Source organism: Taudactylus pleione, unplaced genomic scaffold, assembly GCF_031769625.1.
Source record: "Taudactylus pleione unplaced genomic scaffold, aTauple2 ptg000886l, whole genome shotgun sequence".
Lineage (NCBI taxonomy): Eukaryota > Metazoa > Chordata > Amphibia > Anura > Myobatrachidae > Taudactylus > Taudactylus pleione.
Genome location: NW_028285287.1, coordinates 858,637 through 879,062, shown reverse-complemented (window position 1 = coordinate 879,062; position 20,426 = coordinate 858,637). Strand labels below are relative to the sequence as shown.

The following is a 20,426-nucleotide window of genomic DNA, read 5'->3' as shown; positions in this document are numbered from 1 at the left end:
TCTCCTCACTTATCCCAAATTGTAACCTGGTTTCACTGAACAACTTTTATGGACTAAGCAACAGAGGTACTGAGTACCAATGTGTGGTATTAATACTAGCTCAGAGATTGATGAATCATAAAACAAGCTTTTATTAACCTCCACGAGGACACAACTAATACAACAACCCACTGCAACATGCTGCAATATAATGGAAACACACAAATAAAAATAACACTGGGCTGAGCGGGACAGAGGGAGGGATATCGCGGAATATATATACACATTTTTTTCAGTCATGTTTTGCATACATGGGCTACCAAGTGTCACAGAATCATCCCTGGCATTATTCTAGCTGCGGTCACCTAGCTCCTCACCTGGAGTTGCTTTAGCTGCCCGCTCCAGCGGCAGCCCTCCTCACTGTGTATACATCGAATTGTCAGGCTGAGCACTTGCGTTTCCAGCTCTCGGTCTGGGTAAATCTGTGCCAGAGACATTTAGAAAAACACATGAGATAAAATGAACAGGAATGTGGGTTTACAAAGAAGGAAAATATATTCTGCAAGAAAAACAATGGACACATTTTCCTCGGGGTGCCACCTGCCATCTCTGAGTGCGTCCATGTCTTGAGCAAAGCCAATGCCAATTGTCCGCAAAAATGTGTAATAAAAACTCACATGACAGCTGCTAGCTCAGCTGTGTCTCTATCAGAAATGCATTTGTCATTTATTGCCACACAAAGAAAGGAGCTTCAGTCATATTCATCCCTCCTTACGGAACACGTGCGACAGGAAACAGTAGAGATTTAATAGAAGGAAAGGGGACAGCGCTGTGCTCAGCCACTCCATGTATAATAGTAGGCTGGACTGGCAGTACACATTCAGATTCCCAATTCACAGGGAGGCCCGGTACACACCAGCACAGCCTCTCCCCTAATGCAGCTACCACAATGCCCCTTTTCTCTAATGCATCTCAAAACTGTACTGATGTTGCTTTATCTCCAGTCTGTGCTGGGTTTGGCTCAGACGCAAGACACAAAAGCATGGTTTATGCTCCTGTACGAGCTGCATTTAAAAAGGCGTCTGGAACAGACGGGCATTGTTGTGGGATGTAGTGTCTCCTGGGCTCAGCACATAGTGGTTCTGTAGAAGTTTTCTTTGGCAAAAGCTCTACTGGCTAGCATTGCCAGTGGCTATTCTAGAAGGCAGATCCTCAAGATCAACACAAATATCTGTCTCTGAAGAGGAACAAACATATCTTTTGCATACTAACAAACTGACCTTCCAATGGCATGAAAAAATGTTTCCCTTTAAAAAGAGAACCAGAGTCCAAGAGTTCAGGACATTCCCTGGTAAGAGTGAATGTTAAAAGGAGAGGTCTGTCAGCTACAGCACTCTAAATGCAATCTATTGATGGGTTTCAAAAACCCTTCTATGCAAAAAAAATAAATGGCTGTGCAATCACCATCAAATAATTATCAAGATCACTAAGGATAGATTTTGGATTCACTGTTAATATCAGGCCTGACAGGTTAATGCTGGGGACACACTATCATGACGGATTGGTGTGCAGATCAGTCTGCTGAACGAGTGGCCGATTGGTAAGCTATAAAACACTTACTGATCAGCCACTCGATGTATCTACCCTGACATCACAACTGGGCGGGCAATTAAATTTGCCCTGTCCGGTTGTAATGTCAGCGTCGGTGGGTCGCCAGTACACACATGCAGATGAATCGGCTGTGCTGCAGGGCCGACCTGATATGTCTGTGAATTATGTTGTTCACAGACATCAGGTGTACACACCATGATATATTGGCACACACCACAATATATTGTTCGTTGTTCGATGATCAAACACATTTATATATATATATATATATATATATATATATATATATATATATAAAACAACTGTGTACCCAGCATTAGAGTTAGGAGACTGAACTGTCCATATCCTGATTTACTCCTGTAGTCATGAATTGGAGAACAGCCTGAAAATATTTACACTCCTCATAGAGCAACGATGTGGTTAGCCTTTTCTTGCAATGAGGTTACAGCATGTAACATGACCAAGGAGACCATGAGAATTTGGCAAATTGCAGGTCAGTCAACGTTGTGTAGCCACAATTTATCTAGGTTTGTTTAAATGAGTGTCATAAAATTCGGTACGATGACAAAATAAAGGGCAGTTCACGTTGAAAAAATATTTGCATAACTAAAGCTGCCTAATTTGTAAAAAAAAAAAAAAAAAAAAAAAAAAGAATAAAAGGTATAAAATATAATTAAAATAGAAATGTTGACTGCGAAGGATAAAATACTTTTCGTTTTCATTACAACTTAAGAGCACAAGGTAGCAGAGATAAGTAAAACGCTAAAGGACTTGGGGCTGCTTAAGGCTCACAAGTAGATTGGTTGGAAAGTATGTTAATATTGGCTTGATTTTTCAGAATGAAGCAAGTTAATAACAATAATTTGAAAATAATATTATTTTAATTGGAGTGCATGTACTTTCCTTCCCTTACAAAACACAGGAACACCAAGGTCTGTTAAGTGGCTTATAAATAATGAATATACTCTTACCTTTGCGTAGTCAAGTGGAAGTTGGTCTTCTGGACATTTAAACACACCTTCACTGCAAAGGAAAACAGAAGGTTAAATAGATGAATGTAACAATTAGAACAACAATTGAATATTTAGGTATCTATCCATGACATAATCTTTGAAAGAATATATATGATGAAGTAGGCCAGAGGTTCCCAGACACGGTCCTCAAGGCTCCCCAACAATTCAGGTATTCGAGATATCCATGGATGAGCACAGGTGGTAAAATCAAATTGACTGAGGTACTAATTACGTCACCTGTGCTCAACCATGGATATCTCCAAAACCAGAACTGTTGGGGAGTCGTGTGGACCGCGTTTGGGAACCTCTGAAATAGGCAGTTGTCTGGTTTGGATTAGAGGATAAAGGTCCCATAGATGCACTCATTAGTGAGATAAACTTGTGGCAATTGACAACAGAGGCCTGTTAGTGGCAGATCGGTATACGCACATAGGCTAATGACATCTATTTGCAAACTAAACATAAGAACATTTCAGATCAAGGGCGGTATCCAATTAGCCCCGAACATTGTTCAGGCGCTAATGGATACCCTGGGGCTATTCAATTAGCCCCGAAGTCCGGCCCGATACCTGCACTTATTTGGATTTTTGTTTTGACCCGATGTGTCCCGAAAAATTATCCCGAAAAGTGCAGTTTTTTCGCCAGCGCAATGGTGAAAACATATAGGTCCGTGAACTTATCACGGATACGATGTGTTTTCAGGCAATGGCGCTATTTATTTGTGGAAAAAAAAATCGTCAAAAAACAGGGATTATCTGAAAAAATATATCGGGGCTAATTGGATACCACAACAAATCATTTTGGAGCACAACAATCTTTTTTGTGCCCATGTATATGTAACCAATACCAATTGTGAGGCTTGGAATGATGTGTCTAAGATTAAAACCATGGGGTCATTTCAGATTTCTGGATTTTCTGGATGGGATATAGGCCCTCATTCAGAGCCACTCGCTAGCGGCAGTACGCTCGTTCCGAGCGATGTTCGCACATCTGCGCATGCGTACGGTTTTTAGTACGCATGCGCGAACCAGTCAGTGCGGCCGAAAATCGTTGGTACGCAATATAGCGAGGGCCTGCTATTTTGAGTGACAGAATGAGGCGTATGTGGGTGGTAACAGGGGAAGGTGCTTGAAAACGGGGAATGGAGATCCGAACGCAGGCGTGCTTAAAGGTCAAAACGGGCGTTTTAAGGGAGTGCATAATTAATACAGCAGCGTCATTGACCACGTCACTTGGTTTTTTTTAACTCAGAACTGCTCGCAAAATAGCGGTTGAAAACACCAACCACAGAATAGCGAGCAGTTCATACACTGTACGATGTACTCGATTAATCTAATAAATAGCGGACATGACGTATGGTGCGTGCGGCCAGGGGGCGTTTTTAATCAAATAAACGAGCGTATGTTTTGCTCGCTTGTTCAGACTTAGAGGTGGGAACAGACTGCAATTTGCGAACGGATCATTTGAATAGCCACCCCTTGTTTTTGAACGAACGACCACAAATAGCGAACGGCTCTGAATCAGGCCCATAGACTGTAAGTTTGTTCTTGCCCTTAATATTGTTTTTTGTATATTTTAGTTTAACTCAGGAGTCTTTGCAATAGTGGCCCCTATTGCAAGTCTAATACTAGTGAAGCATGGTAACATTTATAATTCTCTGCTAGTGAAGCATGGTAACATTTATAATTCTCTAGAGCACCCACAGTATTCTAACATGATTATAATTATATACATTATCTGATATAGGTAAGTGTTTATTTAAAGTGTTTTTTTTCCCCAGCTTGGACTGATCCAATAGGGCCCACCTAGCTACATTTGCATGTAGCCCCTTCATACTCCAGTCACGGACTGTGTGGAACTGTTGGCTACAGGTGAGAACAATTCTGAACTTGTTGTTTGAATGCGGCTCAGGGATGTGATGTTCAGGCTTTGAGTTCCATTCTGTAGAGCGCAATTCCACAATGTATTTGTAAATTAGCATTTTGCGGATTTCGGGCCTGATGCAGAGACGGTCGGAATGCTGATGCTTGCGCAAATGGGTTATTTTGTTTCCCGACAGCGGTATCCCGGCAGAGGAGGAAATCCTGATCGTCCAAGGTAAGTATTCTCTAACCTAATTCTACCCCCTAACCCTCCCTTAGGTGTGCCTAACCCTGACCTTCCCCCCCCAGTGCCTAAACCTAATCCCCCTTCCCCGCCACCTAAACCTAAGTCCCCTGGGGGGGTGCCTAACCCTAAGTCCCCCCCGGGGGTACCCAACGCTAACCCCCCCTTCCCCTAGCCTAAACCTAACCTCCCGGGGGGGTGCCTAACCTAAGTCCCCCCCGGGAGCCCTAAACCTAACCCTCCCCCCACCGCGGCTATCCGCGCTCGGCACCTGGTGTTCCTTCGATCGGAATGCCGGGCGCCGGTCTCCCAGCATCAGTAAAATGACAGGCATCTAGATTTATACGCCTGTCATTTAACCCTCGCCAGGAATAAGCAGTCGGGAAGCTGGCTGTCGGGATTAGGTCCGCCGGCTTCCCGACTGCATACCCTCTGACGGTCTTCCTCATGTTTAAAAAAAAAAAAAAAAAAAAACTAAATTACACATATGTTACTGGCTATCATGTGGTTAATGTTCCCTTCTATTTGCTGATTCAAATTTAGGGTCAATATCAAGCTTTCAACTCTTTCCAAAAATGTGCACAAAAAATGAAAAAAAAAACTAAAAGTAAATTTAGATAGAAAGATGGTTAGGGAAAAAAAAAATTATACGCTAAGAACAGCCCACAGCCATAACCTTAATAATATGACAGAAGTGTTTGTTCTAGTATTCTGCAAGCTAGCTTGTTTTATTTCTCGGAGATGAAAGAGTTTACTTGTATCTAGTGATAGTATTTAATGACGTTACCGTACAGCCATAACTAAATTGAACAGGAGATGTCTGGGCCTTAGGCCATTTTCTATAATGTTGTAAAAATAGAATTATGTATAGCAAACACAACAGTATTAGAAGTGGCTTTACGCAAAGATAATTATAGGGATATTATATTATCGCATATTATGTAAAACAAATAGTGCATGTAAATCAATTTGGCATGGCATAACCCTGGACTAAAAGTAAAATGCACTTTAGATGTAATGTGTATTTGAGCATAAAACATGCACCTCCGTGATAGTTTGAAGACGTGTGTGAAAATGACCTTTGAATCTACAGTAAATTGTAACAACCTATAAAAGGCTAGAGGCTGATGCAGCGTTAGCATAGATTTGCCCATATGCATAGTTGTATGTAAGTTTGTGGTGAACCCCTACTCGTTATCAGTACCCTTGGTTTGATATACAGTGCATCTGGAAAGTATTCACAGTGCTTCACTTTTTCCACATTTTGTTATGTTACAGCCTTAAACCAAATGGAATAAATTAATTTTTGTCCCCAAAATTCTACACACAATACCCCATAATGACGTGTAAAATTTTTTTTAGATTTTTGCAAATTTAATTTAAAAAAACTAAGAAATCACATGTACATAAGTATTCACAGCCTTTGCTCAATACTTTGTTAATGCACCTTTGGCAGCAATTACAGCCTCAAGTCTTTTTGAATATGATGCAGCCTTTGCCATGAAGTTCAATATTGAGCTCAGGTGCATCCTGTTTCCACTGATCATCCTTGAGATGTTCCTATAGCTTAATTGGAGTCTACCTGTGGTAAATTCAGTTGTTTGGACATGATTTTGAAAGGCATACACAGTCTATATAAGGTCCCACACTTGACAGTGCATGTCAGAGCACAAACCAAGCATGAAGTCCATGGAATTGTCTGTAGGCCTCCGAGACAGGATTGTCTCGAGGCACAAATCTGGGGAAGGGTACAGAAAAATATCTGCTGCTTTGAAGGTCCCAATGAGCACAGTGGCCTCCATCATCCATAAATGGAAGAAGTTCGGAACCACCAGGACTCTTCCTAGAGTTGGCCGGCCGTCTAAACTGAGCGATCGTGGGAGAAGGGCCCTAGTCAGGGAGGTGACCAAGAACCCGATGGTCACTCTGTCAAAGCCACAGCATTCCTCAGTGGAGAGAGGCGAACCTTCCAGAAGGACAACCATCTCTGCAGCAATCCACCAATCAGGCCTGTATGGTAGAGTGGCCAGACGGAAGCCACTCCTTAGTAAAAAGCACATGGCAGCCCGTCTGGAGTTTGCCAAAATGCACCTGAAGGACTCTCAGACCATGAGAAACAAAATTCTCTGGTCTGATGAGACAAAGATTGAACTCTTTAAGGTGAATGTCAGGCGTTATGTTTGGAGGAAACCAGGCACCGCTCATCACCAGGCCAATACCATCCCTACAGTGAAGCATGGTGGTGGCAGCATCATGCTGTGGGGATGTTTTTCAGTGGCAGGAACTGGGAGACTAGTCAGGATAGAGGGAAAGATGAATGCAGCAATGTACAGAGACATCCTGGATGAAAACCTGCTCCAGAGCGCTCTTGACCTCAGACTGGGGCGACAGTTCATCTTTCAGCAGGACAACGACCCTACGCACACAGCCAAGATATCAAAGAAGTGGCTTCAGGACAACTCTGTGAAAGTCCTTGAGTGGCCCAGCCAGAGCACAGACTTGAATCAGATTGAACATCTCTGGAGAGATCTGAAAATGGCTGTGTACCGACGCTTCCCATCCAACCTGATGGAGCTTGAGAAGTGCTGCAAAGAGGAATGGGTGAAACTGCCAAAGATAAGTGTGCCAAGCTTGTGGCATCATATTCAAAAGACTTGAGGCTGTAATTGCTGCCACAGGTGCATTAACAAAGTATTGAGCAAAGGCTGTGAATACTTATGTACATGTGATTTCTTAGTTGTTTTTTTTTTTATTACATTTGCAAAAATCTCAAAAAAACTTTTTACACGTTCTCATTATGGGGTATTTTGTGTAGAATTTTGAGGACAAAAATGAATTTATTACGTTTTGGAATAAGGCTGTAACATAACAAAATGTGGAAAAAGTGAAGCGCTGTGAATACTTTCCGGATGCACTGTATATCTATTTATAAGACACTCACACACACACACACACGACCAAGTAAAGATTCTCACAGTGGGACTTCTAAATCTGGTAAGCAGTTGCAGGATTTGTCTTACTAGCGTTCCCTCCATGCTACAAATGACTCAATATGAACTCAATTACAGAGCACATCTGGCCTAACTTGCAGATGCTGCTGTACTCCATCTTGCCAGCTGGCAGCTGAAACTTTTATTCTGAACTCTCTCCCCACTCTGGTAACTTCCTCCCTATATATAACCTCAGCTCTGCTACAAGAGCAAATACTGTACATACTATAATGATGTGTGTGCGCCTCACACAATGGTCTACGTGTAAAGTACTCTGTGGTGCATTTCACATGCCTCTCAAGTAGAGCCCAGTGTTGAGGAAGATAATTCCAAGTGCATTCCTATATGGTAAGTTATTAACAGCACAAAGGTTACTGACAATTTCACTACTTAATACTATTAATCACAATGCTCAGTTACGGCCTGTTACCCATCGCCCCTATAACCATGTCTCCCCACATAACAAAACCACCAAATAGGAAAAAAACAAACAAACATTTTAATGTGTTGTTGCCCTTCAGAATCAGGGATATAAAAAGGAGGTAGAGAGGAGTCTGACGACATGAGGTCAGCCTCAGTGTCTCTGCCACACTGGCTAGAACATACCCCCAACCAATTTAATCTATAACTGTACCCCCTTGCAGTGAAAATAAACAAAAACATGAAGCCACAGCCACGAATAAACAAGAACATGAAGCCACAGCCACGTGAATGACCAAATGTAAGGACATACAGGTTATACTGTAACCTACACTGACATTCTCTCTGAACTGTACATTCTCTCTCTGAGCAATTACTTTATTTCACCCACCTCACAGACCAGGAGCAGGGGTCAGCACACTGACAGCCAAAAGCAGGGGTCAGCACACTGACAGCCAGCACCCAGAGCAGGGACCAGCACACTGAAAGCCAGAAGCAGGGGCCAGCACCCAGAGCAGCAACCAGCACACTGACAGCCAGAAGCAGGGGCCAGCATACTGACAACCAGTATTACTGTACACACCTTGTCATCTGGAGAGAGCAAAGTTCTTCTGCTCTTACTGTCTGGGGAATAGGGATGTCCCTGAGCGAGTCACTTTCTAGATATTAACACAGCACTAAAGATAGATATTATGCCAGTTATGTAAGGGCGTAGCATTATTGAAGTAGATGACGTCGTCAGGAAGAACAAAGCCTATTTGTAAATACAATTTATTACTCACATAAGGCTAAGTCCATAGGTTATTCCACATAGAAATCTTTATATATATATATATATATATATATATATATAAACAAAGATCAGAGGCATCTAGCGAACCGTGGGCCTGATTCAGCAAGGAACGCAGTTGCTTATATACGCGCACAATCGGTCAATTCATTCACACTGCGAAGACGCAGGGCGTGTGCGCGAACCAGACCCTGCAACCAGGACAGCGATCGCAGAGGATACGCAGACCCATGATCGATAGGAAGTGCTGTTTGTGGGTGGTGACGTTGTGAACGGGCGAATGCAGGCATGCCAGTGCGTTTCAACGCCGTTGCAGGGGCGTGCATAAATTAGCCACTGCAATACCAGATGCCGCCTGAGGCGTCATAGCGTGCGCTGAAGCAATTCCTGAGTAAGGCCTGGGCTTCATTAACTGTCCGATGTTACCGATTGGTTGGCCAAGTATACAGATGTGAGTAAGGGGAAGTGGGCGTCTTTATGTCAGGCTGCGATCGAAGTGCGAATGCAAACATTTACATATCACCGCTGATATTAGCAACTGCGTTGCGTGCGTATAAGCAGAATAGCGATCCGTCGTGAATCAGGCTCTGTGGCCAATAAGTCATGCATTGTTAAAAACACACTAGCAGCACATCCTGACACATGGCTTCAGGGGCAAGTACACAGGGTCTGCTCATGTTGGCACAAACCACTCATCTATGTTGGTTGTGAAAGCAGCAAACGTCACAAGCTCCACGTCGTGATTAAACTTTAAAGCTCTATAAATGCACACTATATATCTGTGTATATATTTTATGTATAGTCAGACTCTGTAGTAATACATCCGGAACCTGTGCAATGCCAATAGCAGATGTCATATACAGACTTGTGTTTCATACTGTACAACACACAGATCCTACTCGGCTGTGCCAGGCAGCTGCTTGTTTCCACGCCCAAGAATGCTGTGGGAATTCTTCTATGGAATTCCCACTTTCACTAAGAAGGGCCAAAGCTGTTTCCTGCCAATCACCTGCTGTTTAACATGACACGGGGGTTCCCTGTGGAACATTACAGAATAAAGTGTGTGCAGTACTCCGGCACCTGTCCTATCCTATGCGCTCATACAATGCTTTGTTCTTGGAAAAGTCAATATTCTGGCTCTCATCAAAACAAAACAAAAACAACATTTCCTTACACACAATTTTGACTAGAAATGCAAGTGAAGAGGAGCACATATATAGAATAAGTATTTTCTAATAAACATTTAATTGTAGGAAACCCCCATTATTTTGTGCTAGAAATGATTCTACATACCTTTAAAAATACCATCCATGCATAATACCACAGTATTCAGTTTACACCATTTAGCTAAGGGATAGTGGACCTTATTCAGAGTGGGTCGCAAGTGCCGATGCGCTCGTAACCGACTCGATGGTCAGGCCTGCGCATGCGCAGCAGCCGCACTGCGCGTGCGCAAGCCCTGGAGCGTCAGAGAAACTCTGTCGCTTCAGAGCTCGTTACCAAAGGGGCGGCTGTCGATGTTGATCGACAGCTAGCCCCGTTTGGTAGGCGGGCCGGGGTGGTGGTTTCCAAAACGGAGGCGTTCCTTTACGAATGCCTACCGTTTTGTGGGCAGCCGCACTGACATCATCAGTGATGTCAGTGGGGAGCTTCCTGCTCCATCAGAGCAGAAAGCTCCCTGGGGCTTACGAGTGCCCAGACCCAACCTTAGGGTCTGGTCGTAAGCCCCGATGGTCGCGATGGTGATCACCATCGCGACCATCAACTTGGTCGGTCGTTAAGCTGTGGGTGGTAACCCACAGCTTAACTATCGACAAGGAGGCGGTCGTTCAGGATGCAAGCGGCCGCCGTGATTCAGTGCGACCGCTTGCAACTAAAAACCGCCTTTGAATGAGGTCCAGAGGCCCTCATTCAGAGGCGCTCGTTCTGAATGAGGGCGGCCGCTTGTTTTTTTTAGTGCGGCCTCCTGGTCGCTAGCTAAGCTGTGGGTTACCACCCACAGCTTCAACGACCGACCAGGGTGATGGTCAAGACCATCGCGACCATCGGGGCTTGCGTCGAGACCCTAAGGTTGGGTCTCGGTAACAACAAGCCCCAGGGAGCTTCCTGCTCTGATCGAGCAGGGAGCTCCCCACTGACATCACTGCTGATGTCAGTGCGGCCGCCCACAAAACGGCAGGCGTTCCGTCATCGACCCGGTTGCGAGCGCTCAGCGCTTGCGACCGGGTCTGAATGAGACCCAGAGACAGTTTAATAGATTTTAATTGTCAGTTTCACCAAATTACTAATACAACTGAAAAACATTTAGAATGAAAGCTCTAACGAGCAGGGCTCTCTTCCCTTATGTGCTTCTCCTTCCCTCACTCATACGATCATCTACTCCAAACTCCCTACAGGGGCACCTAACACTTGGTAGCTGACGCCCTGCTGCTTATTTTTGTGTGTTATGATCGTTATTGCAGCAATGTATATAAACTCATGGTTACCGACTTTCTGGCTGCCCCTTCCGGGAGGGAGCAGCGAGATCGGCAGGGCAGGGGGCAATGGCCGGCAAAAGAGGGCGTGGCCGGACAGATGATGACCATTTGTGTGCGGTTGCGTCATTTTGGCTCCGCCCCTGCTACACAATGCCAATATTACAGGCACTGTGAAGCGGGGGTGGGGCCAATATGACACGATTCAGTGTGAATCACATCACCGCCCCCCCGCTTAGTACGTACATATGAGAAATGCAGTTAAACCCCCAAAAATAGCATTTTCGGGGCTTGACCACAGTTCTGCCTTTAGTACATCCCGCCCTTAGTGAGTTAAGGCCTGATTCAAAAGTAGATGCAGTGTTTATGTTGGACGCAAGCGACCGATGTTTTAAGTCTGTGACTGCGTCCAAATCGCACTGCACATGCATCCCAATGGTTACCACCAAGTAATGTAGAACAAATTTGGACGCAGAGAGAGGCAATTTTAGTGGTTGTTCCTGGGTGGTAAGAGGGTGGCTAGCCAGACACCTGCTTGTCGCGGTCAGTGTCTGTGGCTTTTCCCGCAGTTGCACGGATTTCGCCGGCCATGTTCAGACGGACATTCTGTGCATCCAAAGGTTGGTGCAAAGTTCAATAGTGTGACTGATGTGCGGCCAATGGTGTGTCTTAATTCGCAAAGTAGCGGATCAGCGACGCAGCTAGTTGGCATCTCTGTACGAATCCCATCGCTGCGGCATTAGCATAAAGACGCAGTCGCGGTATGGAAAGAGACGCAGTCTCGGCTACAATAAGGTGCACCTCTACATCAGCCCCATAATGTTACCATAAATCTGTCTGTAGAGTGCTGACAGGATAAGACATACGTACCAACAGTGGCGTAACTATGGAGGGTGCAGGGGGTGCGGTTGCTATGGGGCCCGGGCTTAAGGGGCCCGCCGGTCCAGCAATCGCACCCCCTGCACCCTCCATATGCGGGACGCCCGCTGAGATTGTGTTACCAGCGGACGCCCGGCTCCTATTCAAACCTCCGACGGCAGCCGGAAGACGGAGCTCACTCAGTCTTCCGGGTCCCGCAGTGCACTATGGGAGTGACATCATGACATCACTCCCACAGTGCCGAGGAGCGGGCGCCGGGGCGGACAGCGGCTTCGCTTCACAAGAGCGGGGATAAAGGTAAGTGTTTTTTTTTTGTGTGTGTGTGTGCGTGCGCGCGCTTGGTGACGGGGGGGGGCAGCTACTGGGATCTCACTACTGGGGGCATTACAGGTGGCAGCTACAGGGGGCATTACAGGGGGCAGCTACAAGGGGCTCACTACTGAGGGCAGCTACAGGGGGCTCACTACTGGGATCTCGCTACTGGGGGCAACTACAGGGGGCTCACTACTGGAGGCAGCTACAAGGGGCTCACTACTGGGGGCATTACAGGGGGCTCATTACTGTGGGCAACTACAGGGGGCTCACTACTGGGGGCACTGCGTAAGGAGCACCATTACAGTGGGCATTTAATGTTTTAGGGGAACTACTATGGTTATTGTGTAAGACCTAAGTTAGGGGGCCCCCTTAAAAATGTTGCTATGGGGCCCCTGCGTACCAACATTTAAATATGAAAATTATGACAAAATAAGAACTGTACCAATAAGACTATACCCTTCCCCACTTTCATGTACACGCTGCCCCTTTGGATGTTTGCGAATCAGGACTCCCTGTCTAAAATTGTAACAGCCCCCCCACCCTTTACAAGTATTCTAGGAGCTGTTTTCTGTTTCCTACAGATTTGACCACTCTAGTGTCACAATGAAGGTAGAAAGACCATGATTGAGTTTGTAGGAGCTTAAGGACCAATTTCTGGCGGTTGTTTATCTGGGAAGCAAAATCAGTAATTTTGTGGGTGCCAAGCATACATCTGCTTACACTATAAGAGAAGCATAGGGAAAAGCTCATTATCTTCTCAAGTACATGGCAACACAAAACAGAATCAATATTTAAAATATAATGACATTTGCACTCAGTACATGTGTCAGAAACTGGGACTGGCAGCCAGATACTATATTGTCTCAGCAGTAGCAGCACAGCCAGAGACTAGTGTCAGCGACAGCTTCAGCAGCAGGTGTGCAGGAGGTGGGGAGTTTGACTGGGGTGGTACACCTGTCAAACCGTAACGCAGGTGTCCTAAGGCAAGCTCAGGGAGGACTGAAACCTCCTGTGGAGCAGAGGGGCAATAGTATTAGCAGTGCAGCCAAAGACTAGTGTCAGAGACAGCTTCAGCAGTAGCAGTGCAGACAGAGACTAGCGTTAGAGACAGCTTCAGCAGTAGCAGCACAGCCAGAGACTAGTGTCATAGAGACAGCTTCAGCAGTAGCAGCGCAGCCAGAGACTAGCGTTAGAGACAGCTTCAGCAGTAGCAGCACAACCAGAGACTAGTGTCATAGAGACAGATTCAGCAGTAGCAGTGCAGCCAGAAACTAGTGTCATAGAGACAGCTTCAGCAGTAGCAGTGCAGCCAGAGACTAGTGTCATAGAGACAGATTCAGCAGTAGCAGTGCAGCCAGAAACTAGTGTCATAGAGACAGCTTCAGCAGTGGCAGTGCAAACAGAGACTAGCATCAGTGACAGGTTCAGTAGTAGCAGCACAGTCAGAGACTAATGTCATTGAGTCAGCTTCAGCAGCAAAGTCAGAGACTAGTATCATAGAGACAGCTTCAGCAGTATAACCAAAAACTTGTGCCAGAGAGACAGCTTCAGCAGTAGCAGTGCAGCCAGAGACTAGTGTCATAGAGACAGCTTCAGCAGTAGCAGCGCAGCCAGAGACTAGTGTTAGAGACAGCTTCAGCAGTAGCATTGCAGCCAGAGACTAGTGTCATAGAGTCAGCTTCAGCAGTAGCAGCGCAGCCAAAGACTAGAGTTAGAAACAGCTTCAGCAGTAGCATTGCAGCCAGAGACTAGTGTCGTAGAGACAGCTTCAACAGCAGCAATGCAGTCAGAGACTAGTCATGTCATAGAGACAGATTCAGCAGTAGCAGTGCAGCCAGAATCTAGTGTCATAGAGACAGCTTCAGCAGTAGCAGTGCAAACAGAGACTAGCGTCAGTGACAGGTTCAGTAGTAGCAGCACAGTCAGAGACTAATGTCATTGAGTCAGCTTCAGCAGCAAAGTCAGAGACTAGTATCATAGAGACAGCTTCAGCAGTATTACCAAAAACTTGTGCCAGAGAGACAGCTTCAGCAGTAGCAGCACAGCCAGAGACTGTCAGAGAAGGTCAAAGCAGCACTGAGAGTCAATTTCATCTGTCAAAGGGAGAGAACATCCAGAGTGCAAAGACAAGCAGAGGATCCATTTAATGAGCACAGAACAATAGTGACCTCTTAAACTCCAAGGCTTCCAAATGATTACCTCATTTGATTATATACTGGCAAAAACACATTGAAATAAAGTAGTATAATCACTTTAAACTGCAGACAGCACAAAACCCCAAATAACCTGCTACCTTCTGACCTCTCTCTCTCTATATATATATTAATAAAAAATGTAGCAAGCACAATTCCAGAATTACGCTGTATGCTATCAAACTTCTTCAAAGCAAATCTACCACATTGGCATGTAATACACACATACACACAGTGTTAATTCTAGGTCCGGCGCTGGGCAGGGCACTATTGCGCACGCCATTGGCGCATGTGCGCCCGAAAAGGGGGCATATTCTTAAGACATGCCCCCTTCTCGTAACTCTTGGGGGTGTGCCCTGCACTCATGGACATGCTGGGCTGTCCCCAAGGCAAGGCATCTATTTACTGGCAGCGATTACCGCACCACAATTTTTCCCCCCAGCGGGACACTGCGGCCCGCTGTTGGGGACGGCACCCGGCAGGCTGTTTCAGCAGGGCGCCGACAGATGGTGCAGGGCACATTTTGCCATTTTAAAATCGGAGTCCTGCTAAAACAGCGCAGTAGGAAGACATATAGGGCGGAATTCAATTGATTCCAGCCCCTATCGCGCCCGACGGAGCTATTCAATTCTTGCTCCTTTCGGGCGCGATCAGCTGCCAGCGCTACATTTCAGCTCGCAGCCCCAGGTGGATGAGAGCTGAAATGTGCGAAAAGTGACCTGTTTGGGCACCCAAACAGCACTTTTCGCGGTCGCGCCCAGCACTTTGGTCGGGTTTAGCTGCTTTACGCGGCTAAACCTGACCTCTATGGATGCGATCAGTGCGAAAAACTGCCTCGATTGAATAGCGGCCCGCGATCTCCCGTCACTTTAGAGGGGAGATCCGGACCGCGTAATCAATTGAAATCCGCTCATTGATAGATAATCTATATATATATATAGATATACACAGGGCCGGCGCCACCATTAGGCAACTTAAGGCAGCTGCATAGGGGCGCAGGCCACTGGAGTGTGCCACTCGCAGCCCATAATGACGGGTATTTTACTAATAATGGTGGCCGCTGTGCTTGTAAAGCTAGCCGCGGCCACCGCTCTGTCGGTGGCTGAGCCAGTGGGCAACGACAGTGCTGCACACTGTCTCCTCGCTCCCCGGCCCCTGCAGCCACAGCGTCTGCCGGGTTCAGACAGGCTGCTGATGGGTCTTCTCAAGGTGAGGGAAATAGAATTGGGCGGAGTTCACTGGTGTCAGCGACTGGGCTTCCATGCGGTAAGTGTCCTCTTTGTCGGCCCGGCAGCACAACAGTCTCCCGCCGCGTAGAGTCAGGGCCGGTGCTAGGTGACTCGGCACCCAGCGCCGTCCAGTGCATCGCGTCCGCCCCTTCCCCTATCTGCATCCTCCCCCATAATATTATCAGAGCCGCAGCTGGGTGGAGGACGGGGACATTGCACATACGGAACATGCCAGGAGCCGGCCCTGCGCAGAGTGACAGTGCAGGGGCTCCAACAGTTAGGTCACAGCAGTGTAGTAGCTTCACCATAGGCACAACTCCACTCCCTCGGATCCAGTCCCAGTCACAGCAGCTGATCCCTCCTCTTCAGCGAGTGATTCTCTTATATCCTTCTTCCAGACTTCGCCTCCTGGCTCCCATATTCATTGGTCAGGGGTCCCTAGTGAGGAACCACCTTGGGAGTATATAATATACTGTCTACAGCACCATTACACTTACTGACACAACACACAATGGGGGGAGAGCAATTCCCTGGTGTATTTAGAAAATATCACGACAAAAGTCCAATGTTTCAGAGCCCGTAGCCCCTTTGACAAAGGGGCTACGGGCTCTGAAACGTTGGACTTATGTCGTGATATTTTCTAAATACACCAGTTTGATTTTTTCAAGACCCTGAGTGCCGCTGTCTTTTTCGTTGTGTGTATATCTATCTATCTATATATATATATACATATATATATATATACACACACACACACACACACACACACATATACACACACTATCCAATGCACCGGCACTCCTGCACTCTGGCTTGCGTCGGTGCCCTCCAAGGGGGACAGCACCCCCAAATTATAATAGCCACAAGCAACAGGTGGCACTCGGAGTCTAGTAAACAGAATACCCTCACCGGAGGGATTTAATTGGTCAACGTTTCGAGGTGCAGTTCACCCCTTCCTCAGGACAACAAAACATATTTTTGTCCTGAGGAAGGGGTGAACTGCACCTCGAAACGTTGACCAATTAAATCCCCCTGGTGAGGGTATTCTGTTTACTAGACTCCGAGTGCCACCTGTTTCTTGTGGCTAATATATATATATATATATATATATATATATATATATTTAGGCTTCATTCTAGCACCATGCACTTATCACATCTCTCTGCTCTGGTGCTTCTAGCACGCCTTGTTCTGTATATCAGAAGTTTGTTGCATCAGCTGAGTGTGCGAGAAGCACCAGAGCAGAGAGCGACATCCTAGGCAGGAAAGAGGTACTGCACAGGTGCAGGGTGCTAGAATTAACATATTTTATATATATATATATATACATACATACACACACACACACACACTCCTTCACAGCGTAAAAAAAAAAACTATACTAAGTATTTTGCGTTAACTGCATACATAGTGGTGCTAGTTACAATACAATATTAACTTCTGTCTAGCATTTGTAATTTGGGTTTTGTTATGCTATATAATTGATTATTATATAGTATACAATACAGTTAGCATGATTTTATGTGCAATTTGATATGAGCAATTTTTTCAAATGTGAGTGGCATCACTAAACTGGCACACATTGCACCTGACAAATCCGAGATCCAATTAGAAATGCCAACTTGCTGAACTTGTGTCTAGGTTGTACGACTTTTCCACTAAAAGTGAACTGGGAGAAGTGCATGATAAAGTGAGGAAACCATCCTGCACACCAAAAAAATTAGTGGGGTGGTACACCTGTCAAACCGTAACGCAGGTGTCCTAAGGCGAGCTCAGGCAGGACAGAAACCTCCCGTGGAGCAGAAGATAGCAGAACCTTATAGAAAGCTGCTAATGGCCATAAGGAAAGTATGGAAGATTCATTAAAAAGTGTCAAATGGATGATTTTTGCATTTATCATCAATGGGGGAACCCGAAAAAGTGACAACTGAGTGAATGATTCAGCAGCAGACACAATGCCGATATTTACGAAGATCGAGCAATTATTTGCCATTGCGCATGTTTGTAAGTCGCACTACGTGTGCGTTGTGATTACTTTGTGATTACATACGCACAGCAGATCCATTCGTAAAGCGAGTGTCATGTGGTCAGCGTTTGGGGGAGGTAACGGAGGGGTGGTTAGGTAAATGCAGGCTTGTCTGACCGTTTAAACGCCATTTCACTTTTAGTGGAAAACTTGCAGAATCTCACCGCGAATTGACACTTCTAATTGGATCATTCATTTCTTGGGTGCACGCATTCACATGATATGCAAGGTTCATGTTGCAAACTTGCTTTCGCAAACTCGCACCTAATTGGGTTGACCCCTAAGTGTCAATAGAGGAGGGAATGTAAAGCATAAATTGGACAGTTATAACTACTTATTTTTACTAATATGTGAATGCCACCTTATTAACAGGAGGTGGAAGGTTTGGTTGTCAATTCACTGAGATCTAGAGAAATAACTGAGGCAGAACACACAAGGAGCCTCATTGATCCCACTAGAATCTAGTGAGATAATAGTAATTTATGAGTGTAGCCAATATTCAGTCTGACACCACCATTTGCAAGTGACATGTCCACTTTCAGTTACCCTTAACACATTGTGCACATAATCTGGTCTTGCTATGCCACAGACCTGCAACATTATACAGGAGCATTGTGAGAACTTCAGGGCTTCATATTGGCACAACTTCTGATCTATACAGGATTTCCAATTTAGTACCTGCATCTATAATTTTGCTGGAATATAGAAATTGATATGATCAATCACTAAATCTACCCTAATATACATATTTAACCCAGCAACTGTTGACAAAGGTCACTGTCACGGCCATGACTGGCGCTCCTGGCGATATGGTGGGGTTGCTGCTATTTTCTATGTGGCTAAAGGACCTCTGCGACGTAGCCACCACGTGACTGCTGCAGGAGGCTGGACCGCTCCTGCGTTACCACCCACTAGGGCATAGAGGGGGAATAAATATTTATGGCGAGCGAAGCGAGCCATCGTGCCTGAAGCGTGGCGAGCGTAGCGAGCCCGCGAGGGGACACTTTTGGTCCCCCGTTAGCATCCCCGCCCCTCCCCCTTTCAGGCCGGGTCACGTGGGTGTGACGTCACAGGTCCATCAGCCTTGTATAGTATAGACCTAACCGATATGGTGGCCCTCGGGACGGAAGGTGCTGTGTAGAAGCCTCACAGCGTTGTTGCTGGTGTAACGTGCAGACGGGACTCTCGCTCCCTCCGTCTGATAGGAAGACCGTCAAACTTCCTAGCTGTCATTAGGCTTCAATACATGAACCTCAGCCAATGAAAGCTCAGATGCAAACAAAGAAGTTTTTTCCCGGTTCTCATGCTCATTTTATTGATAGTCCAAAATATTGATCATTTCCTCCTGGTTATCGATACATAGTTACATTACTATCCAGATTATCGATCTAGACCTTGGAATTGTACAAACTTATAAAATTATACTCTAAGGGGAAGAGAACAAGGATAAGCCATGATGTGTGACCATGCCCTTGTGAAAAGCCATAAACTTTCTTCACAAACACTAGTCCTGTGCTGTTGCTATATCTTGTAGCAAAGGACTGGAATTCCATGGTCTGCACAGGGCATGGCCAACACGTGGCAGATTTCAGTCATCATACCACTTCCAAGTATACAAGATATACTAAGTGATGTTGTACGCTCCCTCTGGAGAAAGTGCTGTGTATTATGTGGCCATGAAACATGCACATTTCCTTCCCATTCACCTCTGCTTCCAGCCAGCAGCACTTCCCATGGCTAAGGTTATTCAGGGGCACTAGAACAATGAGGAGATTCTGTTCTCCTGCAGCTGAGGAGAATGCAGGTTTGAAAATACCTGCCAACGTTTGACATCTCCTATCAGGGAGGTTTGGATAGGATGTTTGTGGTAAGAGAAGCCAGCAGCTGTTTGCTTTGAAAATAAGTCAGTGTGCATTAGGATAAAAGACATTTTATCCAAAAGTCAGAAAAAAGAAAAAAAAACAACCTATTGTTCACACAAGATATCTCAGCTGGGAAGTGAATAGAGACATTAACTTTAGCTGATAAAAACAGATTGTATTTTGAATAGCAGCCATGCAGGGAGTGGTTCATACAAATCGGCTACTTAATACAGATTGGGGTTTTACAGATTACAATGGCTATAAAACAGTCTATATAAACTATGTTTAGTGTTATGTGACAAATGTTGGGGCTGAGGCAGATTCTCTGTAACTCAAGCTGTATGGTTAAGCTGGATCCATCGACCCAGCGGCCGATCAGGTAAGCAATACATACTAATCGATCAGCCGCTAGACAGATCGTCCTGACATCACAGATGGGCGGCTGTGAAGTCAGTCTCTGCAGAAAGTGTACGGGCAGACGGCTGACCACCTGTACACACCAGCAGATGCGCAGCTACAGTATATCTGCAGATATATCAG

At 45.6% G+C, this 20,426-nt stretch overlaps 1 protein-coding gene across 1 annotated transcript in view; it reads right to left on the bottom strand.

The window, feature by feature from the left end:
- The window catches only part of TRAF4 (TNF receptor associated factor 4), a 43,944-nt gene that overhangs the window by 10,164 nt on the left and 13,354 nt on the right, over window positions 1–20,426 (bottom strand). The window contains exons 2-3 of the mRNA XM_088459010.1: window positions 2,562–2,613; window positions 357–461 (exon numbers count right to left, since the gene is read on the bottom strand). Of these exons, the coding sequence (XP_088315136.1) occupies window positions 357–461; window positions 2,562–2,613 (157 nt within the window). The remainder of the gene's footprint in view (window positions 1–356; window positions 462–2,561; window positions 2,614–20,426) is intronic.